The 17891-nt window shown below is 42.2% G+C and overlaps 1 protein-coding gene across 2 annotated transcripts in view; it reads right to left on the bottom strand.

The window, feature by feature from the left end:
- LOC108931007 (protocadherin-19-like) overlaps positions 1–14946 on the bottom strand; it is a 55038-nt gene extending 40092 nt beyond the window's left edge. The window contains exons 1-2 of one of the 2 annotated variants that reach the window (XM_029257760.1): positions 11616–14946; positions 7090–7435 (exon numbers count right to left, since the gene is read on the bottom strand). In XM_029257760.1, the coding sequence (XP_029113593.1) occupies positions 7090–7435; positions 11616–13768 (2499 nt within the window). In that variant the 5' untranslated portion in view covers positions 13769–14946. The remainder of the gene's footprint in view (positions 1–7089; positions 7436–11615) is intronic. The other variant, XM_029257761.1, reaches the window with a different exon arrangement.
- Between the last annotated feature and the right edge of the window lie 2945 nt (positions 14947–17891).

The following is a 17891-nucleotide window of genomic DNA, read 5'->3' as shown; positions in this document are numbered from 1 at the left end:
TAATAACAGCTGTCGTTGATGTCATCAGACTTATCTGTGCAGTCACAGCTGTTATCATTCTTTCACACCGACTCCAGCAAGAGCAAAGATAGGCATCTAGTTGGAATTTATTACATAATCATTAATGCTCACATTGTTCCATTTCTTTCGAGATATGAGTCAAAACCTTACAGAAGCTTATGCTTTGGGTGTTCTGTCTATTGTTGAGAAACTAAGCATTTTCTGTTGAACAAAGCAGAAGATTACTATTCTTACAACTATTATTTATCTCTCACTTTTGTCCAAGGTGATTTACAGTGTTAGCTTTGAATGTTATGCTACTTAGAAACATTTACCCACTTATACAGTGAGGTCATTTTTACTGGAGCAACTCGGGATAAGTGCCTGTACCATGGATACTCAAGTAGATACTGGGATTCAAACCTGGGTTTTCTGATTGCAGGGGAATGGCTCTAACCTCCAACCCCCTGCCCTGTATTACTGTGCATTAACATATTATATGTATGTCAAATGGCCCATAAACATAACAGCTCACACGTTGCCATGGTGAAGAAAACACGTTTGAATCCTGCCCGACCCCGACTACTCAGCGTAAGCTATATAAATGTTTTTTTTTTCTTTTTTCCTACAACAGAAGAAATAAGTCTCTAAAATGCTGAGGTTCTAGAATTCAGAAACCCTTTAAACAGACCTTTAAAAACACAAAAAGCCCTTGCACCAGTGCCACAAAGGTTCATATCAATTGCTCTGCGAGTGCGGTAAATAATTGCATGCTTTTACTGCTGCTTCCTGCCCTGAATTTCTAGAACCTTATTCAGAGACCATTGCTTCAAAGGTGAAATGTGCAAAAAGAGCAAAAAGTAAAACGAGAACTCTGCGGGAAAACAGTATTTTTAAACGCCCAGGCGTGCATTTTAGAAAGCCTTGGAACCACAGTAAAAATGACTTTAAGATTTGAAAATAAGTTTTGCTGAGGAATTGCCACGTGATCCTAGAATTCCCCAAGTTGTCCTTAACAAAGAGGCAACTATTTTTACATTAAACTGCACTTACGGTTTTGAACACACAAACACGCAAACGCACACAAGCACACTGTTTGTCACTGCTGGCCTTGAGTGTAGACAAATGTGTAACACAACACATGCCTTGATCCTGATTCCAGATAGCAAGGGGGTCCGGCGTTTCTGAAAACACCTTACAGCGGGTTGTGATAATTCTGATTGTTTCTGACATATGAGAGGCACCAGCTCCCCTTCCAGGACCTATGCCCACCTTCCTCTGTCTCTCTCCCTCACTACTGCTCTGCCCTCCCGTCTCGGTACACTGCACAGCGCGAGCAGACATCGCATCTTGTTACGGCCGGGATGCAGTGACACGTTTGCGTCAGTCAGGGTCGGCAATCCCTACTGTGACACTTGGTCCCGGGCTTGTGCTCCCTGATCCAGGGGGATTTGCAGGTTGCTGGCCTTTGACTTGAGGGCCAACAGACACTCATGAGCTTCACACTGCTCACCTACCTTTGCCTACCCTCCACCACGTGCGATGTGTTTTGTGCGTGTGTAAATTAAATAGCCAAAAAGATTTCTTGTGTCTTTTACATGGGGGAAAAAAGAAAAAAAAAAATGTATAATGGATAAAATTGTTCTAGTAATATTTACACAAATTTCATTCATATAGCAAACACTTTTCTCAAAACTGACTTCCAGTTTTAACTTACATCTAGTAACAATTTACACATTTTCTAAAGCTGGGCAATTTTTACTGGAACAGGACAGGGAAAGTGCTTTGCTTAAGGGCACCACAACAGTCAGTGCAACTCAAACCTGTGACCTTTAGATCCAGAGGCAGGAGGTCTGAATGGTATGCTAACTGCTGCCCTGCGTGTTTCTAATATAAAATTAAGAAGTGATATGTGAGGCAAAACAATAAATGTGGCAGCAGGTGGAATTGTGGTTACAGCTTCTGCCTTTGGACTTGGAGGTTACAGGTCTAAATCTCAACTCTTGCTGAAGTACCTTTGAGTGAGGTATTAAATTGCTGTAGTAAAAATGACCCCATTGTAAAAATTGGTAAGTACCTATAGGTACCTTAACACTGTAAATTGCTTTGGAGTAAAGTGTCACCTAAATTAAATAAATAAATTAATAGATATATGTGTGTGCCTTTTTTTTCCTAATGGCATGTTTATGGCATAAATATATGGCACAAAACCATGAAGCATTATGCAGCATAAGCCAGTTTAATGGAGTGCGGATGTTCATGGCAGTCAAAGCATCAAAGGGCAATTAATACTTGGCACAAATAAAGCTTGTGGACCAGACATGCTTATGGCACACAGGGCACTACAGTGGAATCCACTGCAGCTTTCCTCTGAGTTTGTCACATGGCAGCATAATATCTGCAATGACAGCATCCTCCCAAATCCCCAGAGTACTCCAGGCTTCACGCTCTGCATCCTAGCATTCTGTGGGACTCGGTTCAAAACTCCTTTTCAGAGCACGGACAAAAAAAAAAAAAAAAAAAAAATGACCAGAGCTGAGCCATTTATATGGAGAGAGGAGGATGCGGGAGCAGCAGGATACCTCACGGTAGAACAGCGCTGTGGCCGCTGTTGCTGGGGACATTTAGTTAAGCACATCTGAGTGTTCGCTTGCCTATGCCCTTTGTCTTAAGCGGTGCAAGAAATTATTTTAAGAGTAAATACCAATGAATCTCATAACATTTAAGTGAGGAACTTTTGTCTCTTTTTTTTTTTCATTTACTCTAAGCCAGGAAATATGGTGAATCAAGATTGGAACTGCCCAAATTTATGCCCTTTCTGTGTGCTGGGGTTTCTGGGAAGTTCTGCCGAGAAAGACGCTTATCCCAAGGGTAAGACCAGTCCTGTAGCTTATTCCACAGTTCTCCATGTGAGCTATATCATCCTCCTGTAGAGACAGTGGAACATATCTAGCCTGTCGTCCTTGATGCTTCCTGGCATCCAAGCAAAAGTGGCGGACATCCGAGCACAAGTGGCAATCTGAGTAGAAAATGTGTTTTCCTTTTCATGTGATCAGGTCTGAATGGTGGCTGCATAAAGAGTGCTTAAGGTACACTTTTAGCCAATTGAGCATGTATGGCATCTGGAAGAAGATCACATCAGAATTAAAAAACTTCAGAAATTATGCAGATGAATGGGGATGTAAACAAACAACCACGGTAGTGACTAAATAGGAAGTGGGGGTTTTCCACAATGTAATCCATCATAGTACATACTGCAAATGGGAAAAAAAATGCAAGTCCCCAAGAACTGTTTCTTTTCAGGAAACTACTGTATACAGAAACCATCCATCCATCCATCTATCCATTTTTAATAACCACTTGCCCAATGCAGGATCTCAATGATCTGGAACCCCTACAGTAAAATCTTGAACACCCAATTACTACTATATTAAGAAATATTGAAACTACGTACCAGCTGTATATTATACAATAAACAGAAAATCAAGACAATGTGGTACATTACAGCTATCCTATAAATAATGTATCCATGGCAACAGTCTGGATGAATGACAGGAACATAAGAAAGAAATGTGTCTACCAAGGCAAATGAAACTAAAAGGGTGCTCATCAAAAGGCTAGGATGAATACTTGTTTCCTTGGCTACTTGATGAAGATCATGGGTTTCATAGCCCACGAGGAAGAAATTTCCTTACAGTGCACAGGAGTACAGCAATGCTCCTTGGAGGGGACCCAACAGCTGCCCCATCAACAGTTGAGATCAAGTGATCACATGGTTGTTTCATCAGACTAGCATGAAACCAACCCACCCCAACACAACCTCATCTCCACCCCCACAACAATTCTGGAATTTAATTTCACTTCAAAATCTCCGGTGGCCCATGCTTCTAGGAATTAGATCAAAAATGCTCCAAGTGTTCCAAAAATTAACTATGGTCCTTGACTCGTTCTCCCTTGTGTATTTTCTATTTTTTTCCCCTCTTTCTTTGTGATCCAAGTTCATTCTGGGCAAGTACATTAACTTTCTTCTGTTTTAATTGAATATGATAGCTCTGACTTATCCTCTAGTGGAAATTTGCAAATTGTTCTTCATTTGCTGTTAAACTGTGATTTTTATTTATTTAATTTTTTTTTTTCTTAAGATTTTAAGAAAATCTTATGTTAAGTCCTTCTTATGGAAGATGGAGATGTGTTTGCTTTGCAATGTATGTGGTTTAAAATGCTTAACATTTAAAAGCAGATTCATTAACTTTTAGCCTGTTGGAATTCTTGCTACTGGGCATCTGAAGTCACAACGTGTCTCATGGAATGGAGGAGGATGGGAATCGAAGAGCCCAATACAGCACAGCAGGATTTGAAGCTAATTCCTTTAAGCAGTTAGAACAGTTTATTTGGGCATTTGCAATTTCTATGCTCTCTCTAGAAAATATAATCTCTTTACTGAGAGTGAAGTACATTACATATCTTCACACGGGCAGTCATCATCATTGCTGGAAATTTGCTTGGTACCTAAAATACATCTTTGATTTTCACACAATTGCCACTGAACGCATGATGTTACTCATTTCATATGCTACATTTAATTAACAAATCTGTGGGTGTAATAACATATTAAACACAGTGACACTGCACAGATTCATAGCGTAAGAATGAACATGAGCAAGTTGTTAAAAAACAATGCAAATATAAATGCAAATCAAATTTTAAGGTACGGGTTAGTTTACAGGGTGAAAACACAGTTAAGTACAACTCAGCCTGACTAGTTTTTCATTCACTTTACCTTTAACATGTGCCTCCTGCTTAAGTCCTTTTCTATCTAGAAGTAATAGCAAGAAAAGCTTTAGGATAAGTGGAATTTTCCATTTGTTTGTTTATTTATTTATATATCCAAGGGTGGGGGAGGGAGACCTCAATGGAAAGCATTCCTTTCCATTAGCAAGCAAAGAGATTAGAGAGACACTCATACCTGGCACCAAGAAAAGGTACTACACTAACATCAGCCATTCAGACATGACAGTGTTGCATTTGTGATAATCAAAAACAGTCTGCTACCTTTTTTTCTTTCTCATCTTCTTTTTCATTAAGGGAGACAAATAAAGGCTCTCTAATCCTTCCTCAAAGGTCTCTTTATTGGTGGCTTAGGGCACCGTGCCTGACTGACGCCATCAGTTTTACAACACACTGTAATTGCTTTGTGCTCCTGTCCGCAGCTCACCTCGCCTTGCTCACCTGGAAGGCCGAAGCACAGTCCACATGTCACAGGAAGATAAATAAAGCAACTGCAGCAACACACTCTCAACAACACCCACCACAGCACAACAGACAGACATCCTTCCCCTGCCCAGCCCACCCACCTAGAGGCAAACCTCTCAACTGGCCATTGCTCTAAGCGCATTGTGCAAATCCCCATCTGAACAGAACCGAATGGAAAAAGAAAGAGCACACATGAATCAATAAGAAGTTTGCGTTTCTCTCTGTTTTCCCTGCACTCAGCCATCGGAACAGTTTTATCACTTGCGTGTGGCCTCGCCGGTAAATGCCATTGCCAGAAAAAAAGCAGCAAGCTGATATGTCTGAGAACTCCGCTGAGCAGAGCCAGAAATCCATAGGTTCAAATGAGATGGCTCCTGTGTGCTGTCAGCATCGATAGCCATTGCAAGGAGGTCCTTACTCCACTGGCGATGCAGCATCCAGAAAACCAAAAAAATAACCTCCACCTCCCCCATGAAACATTTACATACTGGTTTGTTTGTACTCAGGGTGTTTAAGTACAGTATATATCTCAATATACTGTATGTACCTGAACTTATGTTGGAAGCAGCTGTTGGACAAGATTAACGACACCTGGAAGGGCTTCAGCCTGTAATGTTCTACCAACTACTTCACAATGAAAAAAATATGCAGAGTAGGTAAAACAAAACAATCCATTTTGTCAGCCTTCCAAAATCCACTTTGGCACAACAACTGGAAATTATATCCACTTCATCAGCCTTCACTAATTAAGAGGAAAATGGTAAAAAGATTTTCAGTTTGTGGAAGAAAGAATGTGAAATCCAGAAGAATGCTTCCCAGGAGGGGCACGGGAAAGTCGTTTCCCATTTGAAAGGCAAACTGATGACCTGACGTTTGCCACAAATGCTGATAGCTCCTTCGTGGAGACATAACATACCACAGACGAACGCAGGGGTGTCCAAAACTGAAAAGTGGCCATACATGTGTGACGCTGACAAGCTTTTATAACATCAGCTCTTCATTTTTGTCCACTCTACTTGACATTGGCTTCTTGTAGCTGCCTGTATCAAGTTCTAGACTCTGGGTAGAGTCTAAAAGATGACCAGCGAATCTGCTTCCTGATACCTACGGCACCCGATCACTTGATACGCCCCAACCAGACAACCATACTCCTCCAGTTCTGGCCACTTGGTAGTCTGATGCACAACAGGTTCAAAATTAAAAACCCAAAGGTTCTCAATTCTGGCTCCAGTGTGGTGGAATGAGCTCCCTCTCTTACTCAGAACTGCTGAATCCTTCTGAACATTTAAGAACAGCCTCAAACCACATCTTTTTCAAATCCACTTCTTTCCTGATCTATCTGCTGCAAAACCCTTCACTACTATCTGTTAAAAAATTATTCCCTATCAATTGTATATGAAACTGCTCTTGTAAAGTTTTCTGGCAAAAATTATAGTATTGGACTAATTGACTGTACTTTGTAAATTGCATATCTGCATCCTTATTTGTATCTTTCCATCTGTTACTGAAATGCACAATTGTTTACTCTGAGTTGTGTCACTTTGGAATAAAAAAGCAACTCCCAAATGAATAAATATAAATTCATTTTCCAACCTACATGTGCTGCAATTCTGTGTCATAAAAAGAGCATTCTGTGTTTAATGACACTGCATATTTTGGGATCAGGGCATGGAAAACTTCCTGGAAGGAAATCCTAGAGATATGTCCAAAAATACAGTGACACATAGACAAATTGGGAACTCAGCCTCACCACCACCTCTGTCTCCCTCCCCAGTGTTAGGCCCTGGCCCCCACAGGCTGTAGCAACACAGGCTGTGACATAGAGCATGGACTCACCTCTGGCAGTGGTACGCCGTTGATGATGAGGTCGGGCTGCTGCGGGCCCTGCCCACTGAAGGAGTGGTGGTAGCCGTGGCCGGGGGCAGCGTTGCGTGCATTCTGGTTCTCCACGTTGAGGAAGGTGCCCTCTGGGCGCCGGCAGCCCAGAGGCAGGGTCTGCTGGTGGTAGTCGAAGTAGTTGAGCGAGGAGGTGAGAGACGAGCAACTCACCACGTTCATCTTGTCTGTCTCCTCCACATCGCGCGGCACCAAACGGATGTCGTTCTTGCTGAGCTTCTTCTTCTTGCTCGACTTCTTCTGGTTGCCATAGGAATATTCAGCCACTCTGCGCAGGTAGAAGAAACTGAACAGACTCAATGAAGCAGTGTCCAGCCATGCCCGGAACCCATGCGTCCAACACCGATACTGACAACTGAGGCCCTAGATCATGAAAGCTTGGATAAGGGTGCTGGAGAAGAATTGTCAAATGATGTTCACATGCCACTGTGGGTGCTGGTTTGTTGGCTTTGCTCATGCTCTATGATGACCATGTCACAAGCAAGTATTCGTAATGCAAAAACAGAGCCCCACAAAAGCAATTCAGATTCGAAAAACACAAAAATACATGCACATTATTAAAGTACATTCAAAGCAAAAGCCACACAATTTGTTTCCCTCTCTGTGTCCTCCAGTAACACCCGGAACCATTAGCAGTGAATAAGTAAAGGGAAAGCAAAAATTGAAATTCAGTTAGCCAGTCTCCATTGCTATTTCCGACTCGCACATTCCAATTTGATACTCTATGCCGCAAATTAAAAACATTTACATTCTTTATGCTAGGATGCCTCTGCTAAGGACTTCTCAAGGCAAAGCCATATTCAAAGCAGATTCCACATGCTGCACTCAGCAGTAAAGTCTGCTCCCATCTGACCTGAGCTTAGTTATACCACTTCTTACAGCTTATTTATATAGACCTACACAGCGCAGTATTATGGTTTGCTTTTTAACGAGAACTTTTGCTCCTTGTCTTAATAAATGCAACAAAAAAAAAATTACACTCAACCCCAGTAGGATATATGATTCCCGCTGCAGGAGCAATTTTTCAATATGACGCCATATAGAGTTTCCATTCCCTTTATGCATCTTCACAGAGAAAATGACTGATAATCATATTGCCAGTGAATGCTAGCATTCAGATGGCACCCCAAAACAGTGATTACACTCAGATTTGCTTTTTAGTTATAAAAAAAAACAAAACAAAAAACAAACAAAAAAAAAAACAACAACCGAGAGTATCTTAGGCCCTGTCTTAATAAAAGGAATGAAAGTATCTTGTTCTATCAAATTTCCCTCTCCTGTGGTAACTAAGTTGAAAGCAAAAGGGAAAACTCCCTAATAGAACAGATATCGAACTGTGAATTGCAAAGCAGGTCTCTAAAATGCAACTATCTGATAGCGCTGAACATCAGCATCAATACATATTAAAGCACTCAGTAGGGAAAGTGTTTCATAAGCAACAAAGCTGTCTGCTGAAAAAAAAAAAAAAGATTTCTGTTCAGAAGAACTGCATTTTGCATTTGTTTGGTCTTTTTTTCTTCCACTGCAACTCACAAGCCGTCTAATATTTACATGTGGGCTTCCATATAACAAAAAATCTGCTATATTGGCTACAATTAGAGGGGATATAGCACTTGGTGGTCTACATTGTGAATGGCGAGTAAAAGAACTTGAAAACTGAAAAAAGTCGATGTTTTCAGAATTAATGGGCTTCCCGCACAGAGCTGCAACACCCTGCCCCCCACCCAGCACAGGGACAAGGGCCGGATCTGACAAAACACAATGCGAGGCTCATTATGCCAGTGGCATACGGGCATAGTTCCACAGTGGTAGAGCCAAGCTTAGGATCTGGCAAGCAAATAATGGATAGCCAGTGAGATCTTTTATACTGTGCCCCCAGAGGCTGCTTACAGGAACAAGGCCTCGCAGTGAGTTAGCCCATAGGGTGCGCTGCACACCCACTGCAGAGATGCACCTCTGGGAAGCCGTCTCAGACCACACGGGGCGGGCCACGGGCTTCCGCTGACGTTGGATTTCTGGTTAATATCTTCCGCTTGCGTATGCAAGTTTCCATCATTGAGATTCCCAGCATCAGCCAGGTTTCAGTGGTTTCAATACATTATTCTGTAGTATAAATCAAGTTGTTTGAAATTTTACAGGAATGCCTTATAGAGGCTTCACTCGATGTCATGTAAATTGCATGGGTTTTGAAGTCTTGAGACTCAACAGGTGAGACTGAGTTTTACAGCATTACAAAACAGTCTCGGTATGAGAGGCTAATGACGACAGCAGAGTTCTACTGTGAATTTAGCACCTGTCCTGGGGATAGCCAACAAGAATTTATCCATCGAAGGAAGACCTAAAGTACAATATGTATTCAATACATTTCAATATTAAGTGCAAATACGCTTTGATACCACTTCCTCAGACATTAGCAAAGCTATACCATAGCTTAAACATAGAAATAGGAGTTAAATTTATAAATGCAGTTTCTATGGAAATAAGTGGAAAGCAAAACTCAAAGGATTCTTTGTTATAATAAATTTAGATATGGGTTTTACTTTGATGAATGAAAAAAAGTATTCTGTCATGATCATTTGCATTCTTCCCTTGATCTAGCAGTAAGGGGAAAAAAGAGGAGAATGGGAATTGTTGTTCAAGGAATGTTCGCATGTCAGAAGCAGTCAGTCAACTAGTGGTTTATGCATTTTATCCAGCTGACTTGGTTTTCACACAGGAGGATTTTTTTTTTTTTTGGAGGAGAACAAACCCAAATATAGTACCATGACTCAGTTAAATCTTCCTAAACAAAAAGATTTTTTCAAGCAGTGATTACTCTGTGCATGTGCAGTTGGTACGCTGAGCTTGGAAAAGGAATTACATATTTGTGTAGGCACTAGCTCTTATTGTTCTGTGGGTCCAAAATGAGCTGGAAACAGCAAGTCCCATAAGCTGAGGACAGATGTAAAGAATAATTAAAAAGAGTAATATACTGTATATCACTGAAAGTGCAACATTTAAAGAAATTTCACTGTATGTATGATGAATTCATCCTTTTCCCTTATGCTCCATTTGGAAGACAGCTGATGAAAGCAGGGATACTTTCATAGAGTGCAGGTAGTTGATTTTTTTTTTTTTTTAAGTTCAATTTAACAGCCTCTTGAGGCAGTTCAACCGGGAATTCAAGCGTTGACTGCAAGCTTTAATTAAGAGTCAAGGAAACCAAATATAACTATGTATCTCGAGGGAAAAAATATTCAGCTCTCATCCAATGCGGTAATGGTATTTTGGTCACTTTAAGCAATTAATAAAACATGCCAAGTGTTGTTGCACAACAAATATAAAGTGAATGCAGGAAAATGCAAATAATTAGTATAGGCTACAAATTTCACTTTTTGGAAAATAACAGCAACATTTCTCAGAATATGTTCCAGCTCGCTCACTCTCGCTGTTTAATATCCCTGAATGTCTTGCTATAAGTTTCAGCCTTTTTTTCTCATATATCAAATGTGTGATGTGCCAATTATAAATGAGTCAATCATTAAAATAAGACAATGCAAGCAATGGTGCAGGCTTTGTGAGGGGAGGTGTGGATGTGAAGGAAGGTGGCCTGCTGCTGGACATGAATTGCACTGCAAAAGTCATCTGCCACTTTTAACCCACAAGAGCACAAGCAGCACCCGAATAAAGTCTCCATGCCTGAGAAAGGTACATTTAAAGCATAACTCAAGCACATGGCAAACAGCAACACACAACAGCCAAGAACACAGCCACAAAAAGACATCTTCATCAAGGCCTGCTGTCAAAAGTGAAATTAAATGTAAGGAACAGTCAGATACTTTGCAGTACAATTCCAAACATGCATGGGATTTGTTCACTTATCCAAAACTTGCAAAAAAAAAAAAAAAAAAAAAAAGAGGAGAGACATTTATTTGACGTGTGTGTTTAACCTTTCTAATGTATAATCTTCTGTGTCTATTTTTTCAGTATACAAGGCTGCAATAATAATAATAAGAATATTTTTTTTTATATAAAGAGAGAAATCAAAACTGTCTGTAATATATGTATAATAAGAAGTCATTAAGATTAATGCAAGAGAAAAACCTAAAAAAAATAACAAGCTAGGAAACTTATTAATGTTAATAAAACCGGTGAATCACACTTTAAACTCTCAGACATTTTAGAAAAATTGCAGTTTAACAGATATGACTAGAAGTGTGTGCATATTATGAAAAATTAAGGCAATGACACACAAAAAGCCTACAGATAAAGTCCAGAGAAGGAAAGACAGCACCTTGTGCACAAGTGCCCTGCGAGGGGGGGGGGTCTTTCAAACTTTATTCCAAGATTACAATCTGAACTTTATAAAGTTCTCTTTCCAAGTTTATAAGCGTTAATAAAGGTTTCTCCTCTAATAAGCATTGCCACAGAACAACAACAGCATAATAATAATAATAATAATAATAATAATAGACTTGTCATTTTACCTGCAGTTGTAGGTTCGAATCTCCTTGTTATCCCTCTTGCACTTAACCGCCACAAATATCATAGTGACGAAGAGGATGGCGGCGATGGAGCCCAGGGCGATGATGAAGATGAGGGACAGGTTCACGGGTCCTATGGACTCCTGCTCGTCGATGTCTGGGGACAGGTAGATCACGATGAAGGCGGACGCGGTCAGGGAGGTCTTGCCGTGGTCATGGGCCACCACGGTGATCTCGTAGCTCGTCTTCGCGTTCTCCCCGAACGTCCTGGTCGTGCGTATTTCTCCGTTCACCTGGTCTATTTCGAAAAACGCGCGGTCCCCCTCGGAGATGGAGTACGTGAGCCTGCCGTTCTCCCCTTCGTCGTAGTCGTCGGCTTTTACTTGGGTCACCAGGTAGCCAACTCCCGCGTTTCTGGGGATGGACACCTCCGCGGTGCCGTTGATGAGAGGCGGCGTGGTCATCACCGGGGTGTTGTCGTTCACGTCGAGAATGACAATGCGCACCGTCGCGTTGCTCGTTAAAGACGGGTTGCCCCCGTCTTTGGCCAGAACTTTGAACTCAAAAGTCCTGGTGTGCTCATGGTTGAAGGACCGCAGCGCGTAGATGTCGCCTGATGTGGGGTTGATGGACACGTAGGTGAACACCGGCATGTCTCGAACCTGGGACGGGATGATCTGATAGGACACGGTACCGTTCAACCCCAAATCTGGATCCTTTGCCGAAACCGAGAGAAGGTAGGCGCCTGGGGTGTTGTTCTCCAGGATCATTTCCTGGTAGTGGGGTTTGGAGAAGTGCGGATGGTTGTCATTCTCATCCATCACCCTCACCGTGAGCGATTTCGTGGTCTTCAGTGGAGGTGTCCCCCCATCCACCGCTTGGATCGTCAGGTTGTACGTGTCCCTCTGCTCCCTGTCCAGCCTCCCGTCCACCAGGATGGTGGAGAAGCTCTCGTACTCCTGGAGCCTGAAAGGCACATTTCCCTGCAGCCTGAGCTGCACCCTCCCGTTCGCACCCGAGTCCCGATCCGAAACGCGCACCAGTGCTATGACATAGCCCAGCTGCGCGTTCTCGCTCACTTCCACCACCTCGCTGTTTGCGGACAGCATCTTGATCACAGGCACGTTGTCGTTCGCGTCCATCACGTTGACCACCACCTTGCAGTGCGCGGGGATCGAATTGGGACCCAGATCTTTGGCTTGCACGTCAATCTCGTACGTGTTGACGCTCTCGTAGTCCAAAAGCCCTGTGACTGTGATGACACCCGTCAGGGGGTCTATTTTAAATAGCTCCCTGGTCTTCTCCGACACGTAGCTGTTAAAGGAGTAGACCACCTCGCCGTTGGTGCCTTCATCCGGATCCGTGGCGTTCAGGTCAATGACCACGGTGTTATTGGGGGAGTTCTCCATCACCTTCACCGTGTAAACAGCCTGGTCAAAAACAGGGTTGTTGTCATTTGAGTCTATAACTTTAATGTTAAGTGTGACCGTGTCGAATTTTGGAGGATCGCCTCCATCCAGAGCTGTTATCACATAACTATAGTGAGACTGCGTTTCTCTGTCCAGGTTCTTCTCCAGAACCAGCTCAGCGAACCTAGATCCGTCCCCCCTGGTTTTAATGTCCAAGCCGAACATGTCTTTGGGGGTGATCTCGTAGGTCTGAACGCCAAAGCTCCCCGCGTCCGGGTCGCTCGCCCCCTCCAGGGGAATCCTGGTCCCGGGGGCGGCCGTTTCTGAGATGTTCAGGTCTATGTGGTCTCTGGAGAAGAGCGGTGCGTTGTCGTTAAGGTCTTTGATCTCCAGCGTGATCACACATATCTCCATGGAGCTGGACATCACCTCCAGCGAGATGAAGCACTTGGGCACGAGTCTGCAGAACACGTCTCTGTCGATCTTCTGTTTGTTGATGAGGAAACCGGCGGCGGTGATGTCCACCAGCTGCGGCGCGGTGTTGGAGATGACCCGCAACGAGGGCTGCCGCGTGTCCAACGCGAAGCCCGCATCTTTGGCGTCCTTCGCGACGTTCGCAATCACGCTCCCGGCTTTCTGGTCTTCGTCCACGGAGTACCTCAAATTGATAACAGAATCCACCCCAGCCCAGCACAAGAAAAGTACCAGAATAACTTGTATAAAAAAATCCATTTCCTTAGAGAGCATACTTGTTGATTATTTATTTATTTCCTTCTTTATCTTCTGTCTTTTTCTAATAGTTTATATCAACAATCTTTGTACACCGGCGCCTTTCATAATCATAGGGCAAATTAGCCAGCCGTGCTCATTACATTAAAAGTTATACAGCAGATGCAAAAGGCGCGTCTTGCCTCCAGAAGCATCACTTCACGGACAGCAATGATTAATATAGCTGCCTAATCGGATTCACTTATTGTGCAAAAAAGATTTGCTTTTCATCGACATCATTCCATCTGCCGTTATTTTTGCGGCGTGTGGCATTAAAGCACAGAAAATGCACATCATAAGAGGCTGTCACGATTCAATTTAGAGCAATTCATAATTGCCTGCTAATTGTGGCAGATAAGACTTATTGGAGGATACAAACTGAAAAGCAGCCAGCGCGATGCAGTAATTCTAAAGACATTCTAAAGGTGAAAAAATAATAAGAAGAAAAATAAAATCAGTTATATATTCCGGTATAACTGGATGCTAGACGTGGCTCAGAAAATCCATTAAATTAAGATCCAAAAAAGAACACAGTCCGTTGCATACGCATAGCACCCCGATTCTTCCCAGCATTTCAAGGATCTCGGAAGCAACCAGAGGTATTTCAGATCAATTAGCTTTTTTCAAGGGTCCAGTCGATGCGATGAATGAATATCTGCTGCCGGTTTTTTTTCTTTATAAAACTGTGAACATGTACATTTTTTTTTTTTTTCCCCCGCAGAAGCCCGAGTGGTTTATAAAAATAATCCACACTGAAAAAGAAGAAGAACAGAAGAAGAAGAAGAACTGATGTATGAAAACCAGGCAGTACGAGGCAGGAATGTGACAAGCGAGGCAGAGACACTGACGTTAGAGGAGCGTGTCTTAGAGCTCGCAGAGCGGTCCGCGATCATCCAGCAGCCCAGTTCCCTGACAGCACGGGAGGGGGGGGGGGGGTCTTCTCCGAACCCCCAAAGCTCTGCAGATTTTTTGCTGCTAATTCATTGCTTCAGCTGAACTGTATCGCAACGCACCGTAACCAGCCTTCTTCCCCATCTTAACGCGCCGCGAGGCAGTTTGTACAAAATCCAATACAGATGGACACTGGTGACCAATTGCAGCGCAGCATTAGTAAATCTTCAAAAATAAAAAAAAAAAGAAAGTCTTCTAGAAGAAGAAGTGCGTGGACGGAAGAATAAAACGCTTGTGATGAAATAAGATGTGCGATAAATATCCAGAGATGCGGGATGCGCCCGTCTCTTCCAGTGCGGATAACTCCAGCGCGCTCCTTCTGCCGCGCACCTCCAGAAGGAGAACTGCGTCGCGCGGCCGGCCCTCGCTCGCGCGGCTGCCGCTCCGTCTCGAGACCCCGCAGCCCCCCTCTCAGCCAATCGGAGGCCACACCCGAGGGACACAGAGGCTAGTGGGCGGGGCCACCTGCTGCTGCTGCTGCTACTGCCGCTGCCGCCGCCGCTGCGGTCGCGGCTCGGCGGTGAAACTTATTCTCAGTTTAAACTCACCAGACAGACAAAACGCGGTATCCTCCTGAAAATATGTTGCCTTTATGGTGTAAAGCGAGGGAAATGGAAATAGTAAAATTTACTCTACAAGTAACAGCAATACAGGCAATACTTTTAAGTCGAATCAACGTTCAGCTGTCAGGTGATAATTAAGTTTGACATTTAATAACAATTTCTCATACAAGTCTTTATGTTTTTATTTACTATCATCAGCTGTTTTTAAATATTATTTTTTTTTTATCAAAATCATGGTTAGCAGGAATACTTACTGAAGTTTTCAAGCTAATGGCGGGGTCTACAAGAGCTACTTATGCAGTCGCGTGTTTGTGGGTTCATATCCTGGTCTTACTTAAGTATGTCTCACCAAGGTAATCGCCATCACTGATGAAGTTCAAACCCTCCATCATGTAAATGGGTAAATCGGTGTAATGTTTATTATCTAACATTGTGAGCTGATTCACACAAAGGCATCAACCAAAGAATCATGACCTATGATCCATGACACACTGAGTTTCTTTAGCATTTTATCATATCTGATCAGTTTTTAGTGAGTCTCGACAAAATGAACATGCTTCATGACAAATGACTTACCGAGCGACCCGTTCATGTTCGTGCAGATTGTCCTAATATGATGAGGGCAGTGCTGAAGCATAATGGTGATGCTAGTACATGATTTGCGACAATATTTCCAATCATCATCTGTCTACCACTGGTTTTCAGTGGCAATAGGTCTGCCTCTACATGTAAATTGTCTCATATTTCCTTTTTGTTACGCTGTGTTCTGTTCCATTTGCTCCTCTCCTATATGTTTAAGTTATACAGATGAGGCCAGAACTGACAGCAACATTAACCTTTTCTCAGCTGCACAGGCTCATTATCCTGTCATTATAATGGGAGTGGTCCTCAGATTTCTAAAGAATGTGGCATCTTTCCAAACACTTTGTTTTACCTCCATGATCAACAGAAACAATGAGTCCCTGGGAAAAAAAAAAAAAAAACAAGGTGTGAGACTTGATGCTGCGATTGCGTAGGGTCATGGGTCATTTGGTGACAAGGATAAACTAGCACAAAGTGAATAGCAAACAACTGCAATTATCCCTTTGTGGGGATTAGCAGTACTTGCTTGATTATACTCGATAACAGTCAGGATGGGGGAAAAAAATCTTTAAAAGTGTTGATTGTAGTCATCTTCCGCATTCCTGTTTCCATCACCTGCTGGTGATAAGCTGAAAGATAGACATAGCCTCGTTTTATACATTTCAATCAAAGGAAAGATGTTGTTCAGTCAAACTGCCTTGGCATCTCAGTGACATTGACAAATAAAATCCTGAAAGTTTGATGGATTTCTTATTGCATCTTTATTTATTTTCTGTCTGTTTGAACTTGTACTGCATTGTTAAAATTATTTTTATTATTATTATTTTTTTTTTCAGGAAACAGAAACATTGGCAATCGTCTTAATTAATTTGTCTAGGTTAAGAACAAAAGTTATTGCAGCTCAGTTAAATGGGAGCCCCAGGCTCTTGTCTGTTGTGGTAATATGACTGTATGGATTAAATTAGTAAAAAAATTACAGATCATTTTTCATCTCTCATGGATGAATTATGTATGGTCTTTCTGCAAATTCTGTGCCAAGTTCGACTTCAGTCAGAGCAATTTATAATGTGATCAAAACAAACCTGTTTTGTAATTAAGGAACAACATGATTTGATATTTATGGGGTATGTATGACTCTATCGGTCTTGCTATCTGTCCACCTAACCAGGGGTGCCAATGAAAATCTGTAGTGAAAGAGAATTATGTTTTAACAAGTGCACCTTTTCAAAATCATTGTTGGAAACGGGGTATGGTCAGGTCCTAGCTGTCCAGGGCAGGGGATAATAAAGTTAATTTATTGCTTTTTTTTTTTCAAGATCTTATAATGTAATAGAAGTGCAGACAGGTCAGTGGCCAAAGAAACTGAGATGGGTGGTGTAATTTTGGCATCCTCTCTTGGGAATAACAATCCACAGATAATTTTAAAGCACACACACAGAAACAGCTTTCCCTGAGCAGGGATCATGGCAAACTGGAGCCTAACTCAGCAACACAGGGCACAGGGCTGGAGGGGAGGGGGCACACCCAGGATGGAATGCCAGTCCATAACAAGGCACCCCAACCAGAACTTGAACCCCAGACCCACCCAAGAGCAGGATCTGGCCAAATCCACTGTGCTACTGTGCCACCATGTCCCCCTTTCCCTACCACTCTAAGTATATAAACAAAGCCAAAAATTTTCTGTTTCTTCTTATTCCTTTAGGTCAAGGTCTCTCATAGAATGCACATAAACCATCCAAAAGTTCAAAATAGTTGGTTGTAACTTCAAAATGTTGTTTAATGACACTTTTTACACTCCCTCCAAGCTATAGTGTAGTGTAAATTAATTTTGATTTTATTTTAAATTGCTTCAGATATGAATTGAATTTTTTGCATTCCTTTAAATGAAAAGAGTTACATCTTGAGACTTGCAATCAATGCAGAAGATTGCAATGGAATGCATTATGATCTTAGTATTTTTCCCTCCCTATTTCCTATTTTTCATTACAGATAATGATGTTTTCGAG

This window comes from Scleropages formosus, chromosome 14 (genome assembly GCF_900964775.1).
Source record: "Scleropages formosus chromosome 14, fSclFor1.1, whole genome shotgun sequence".
Taxonomy (NCBI): Eukaryota; Metazoa; Chordata; class Actinopteri; order Osteoglossiformes; family Osteoglossidae; genus Scleropages; species Scleropages formosus.
Note: the sequence above shows the minus strand (reverse complement) of the source record. Positions and strands in the feature narration are given on the sequence as shown.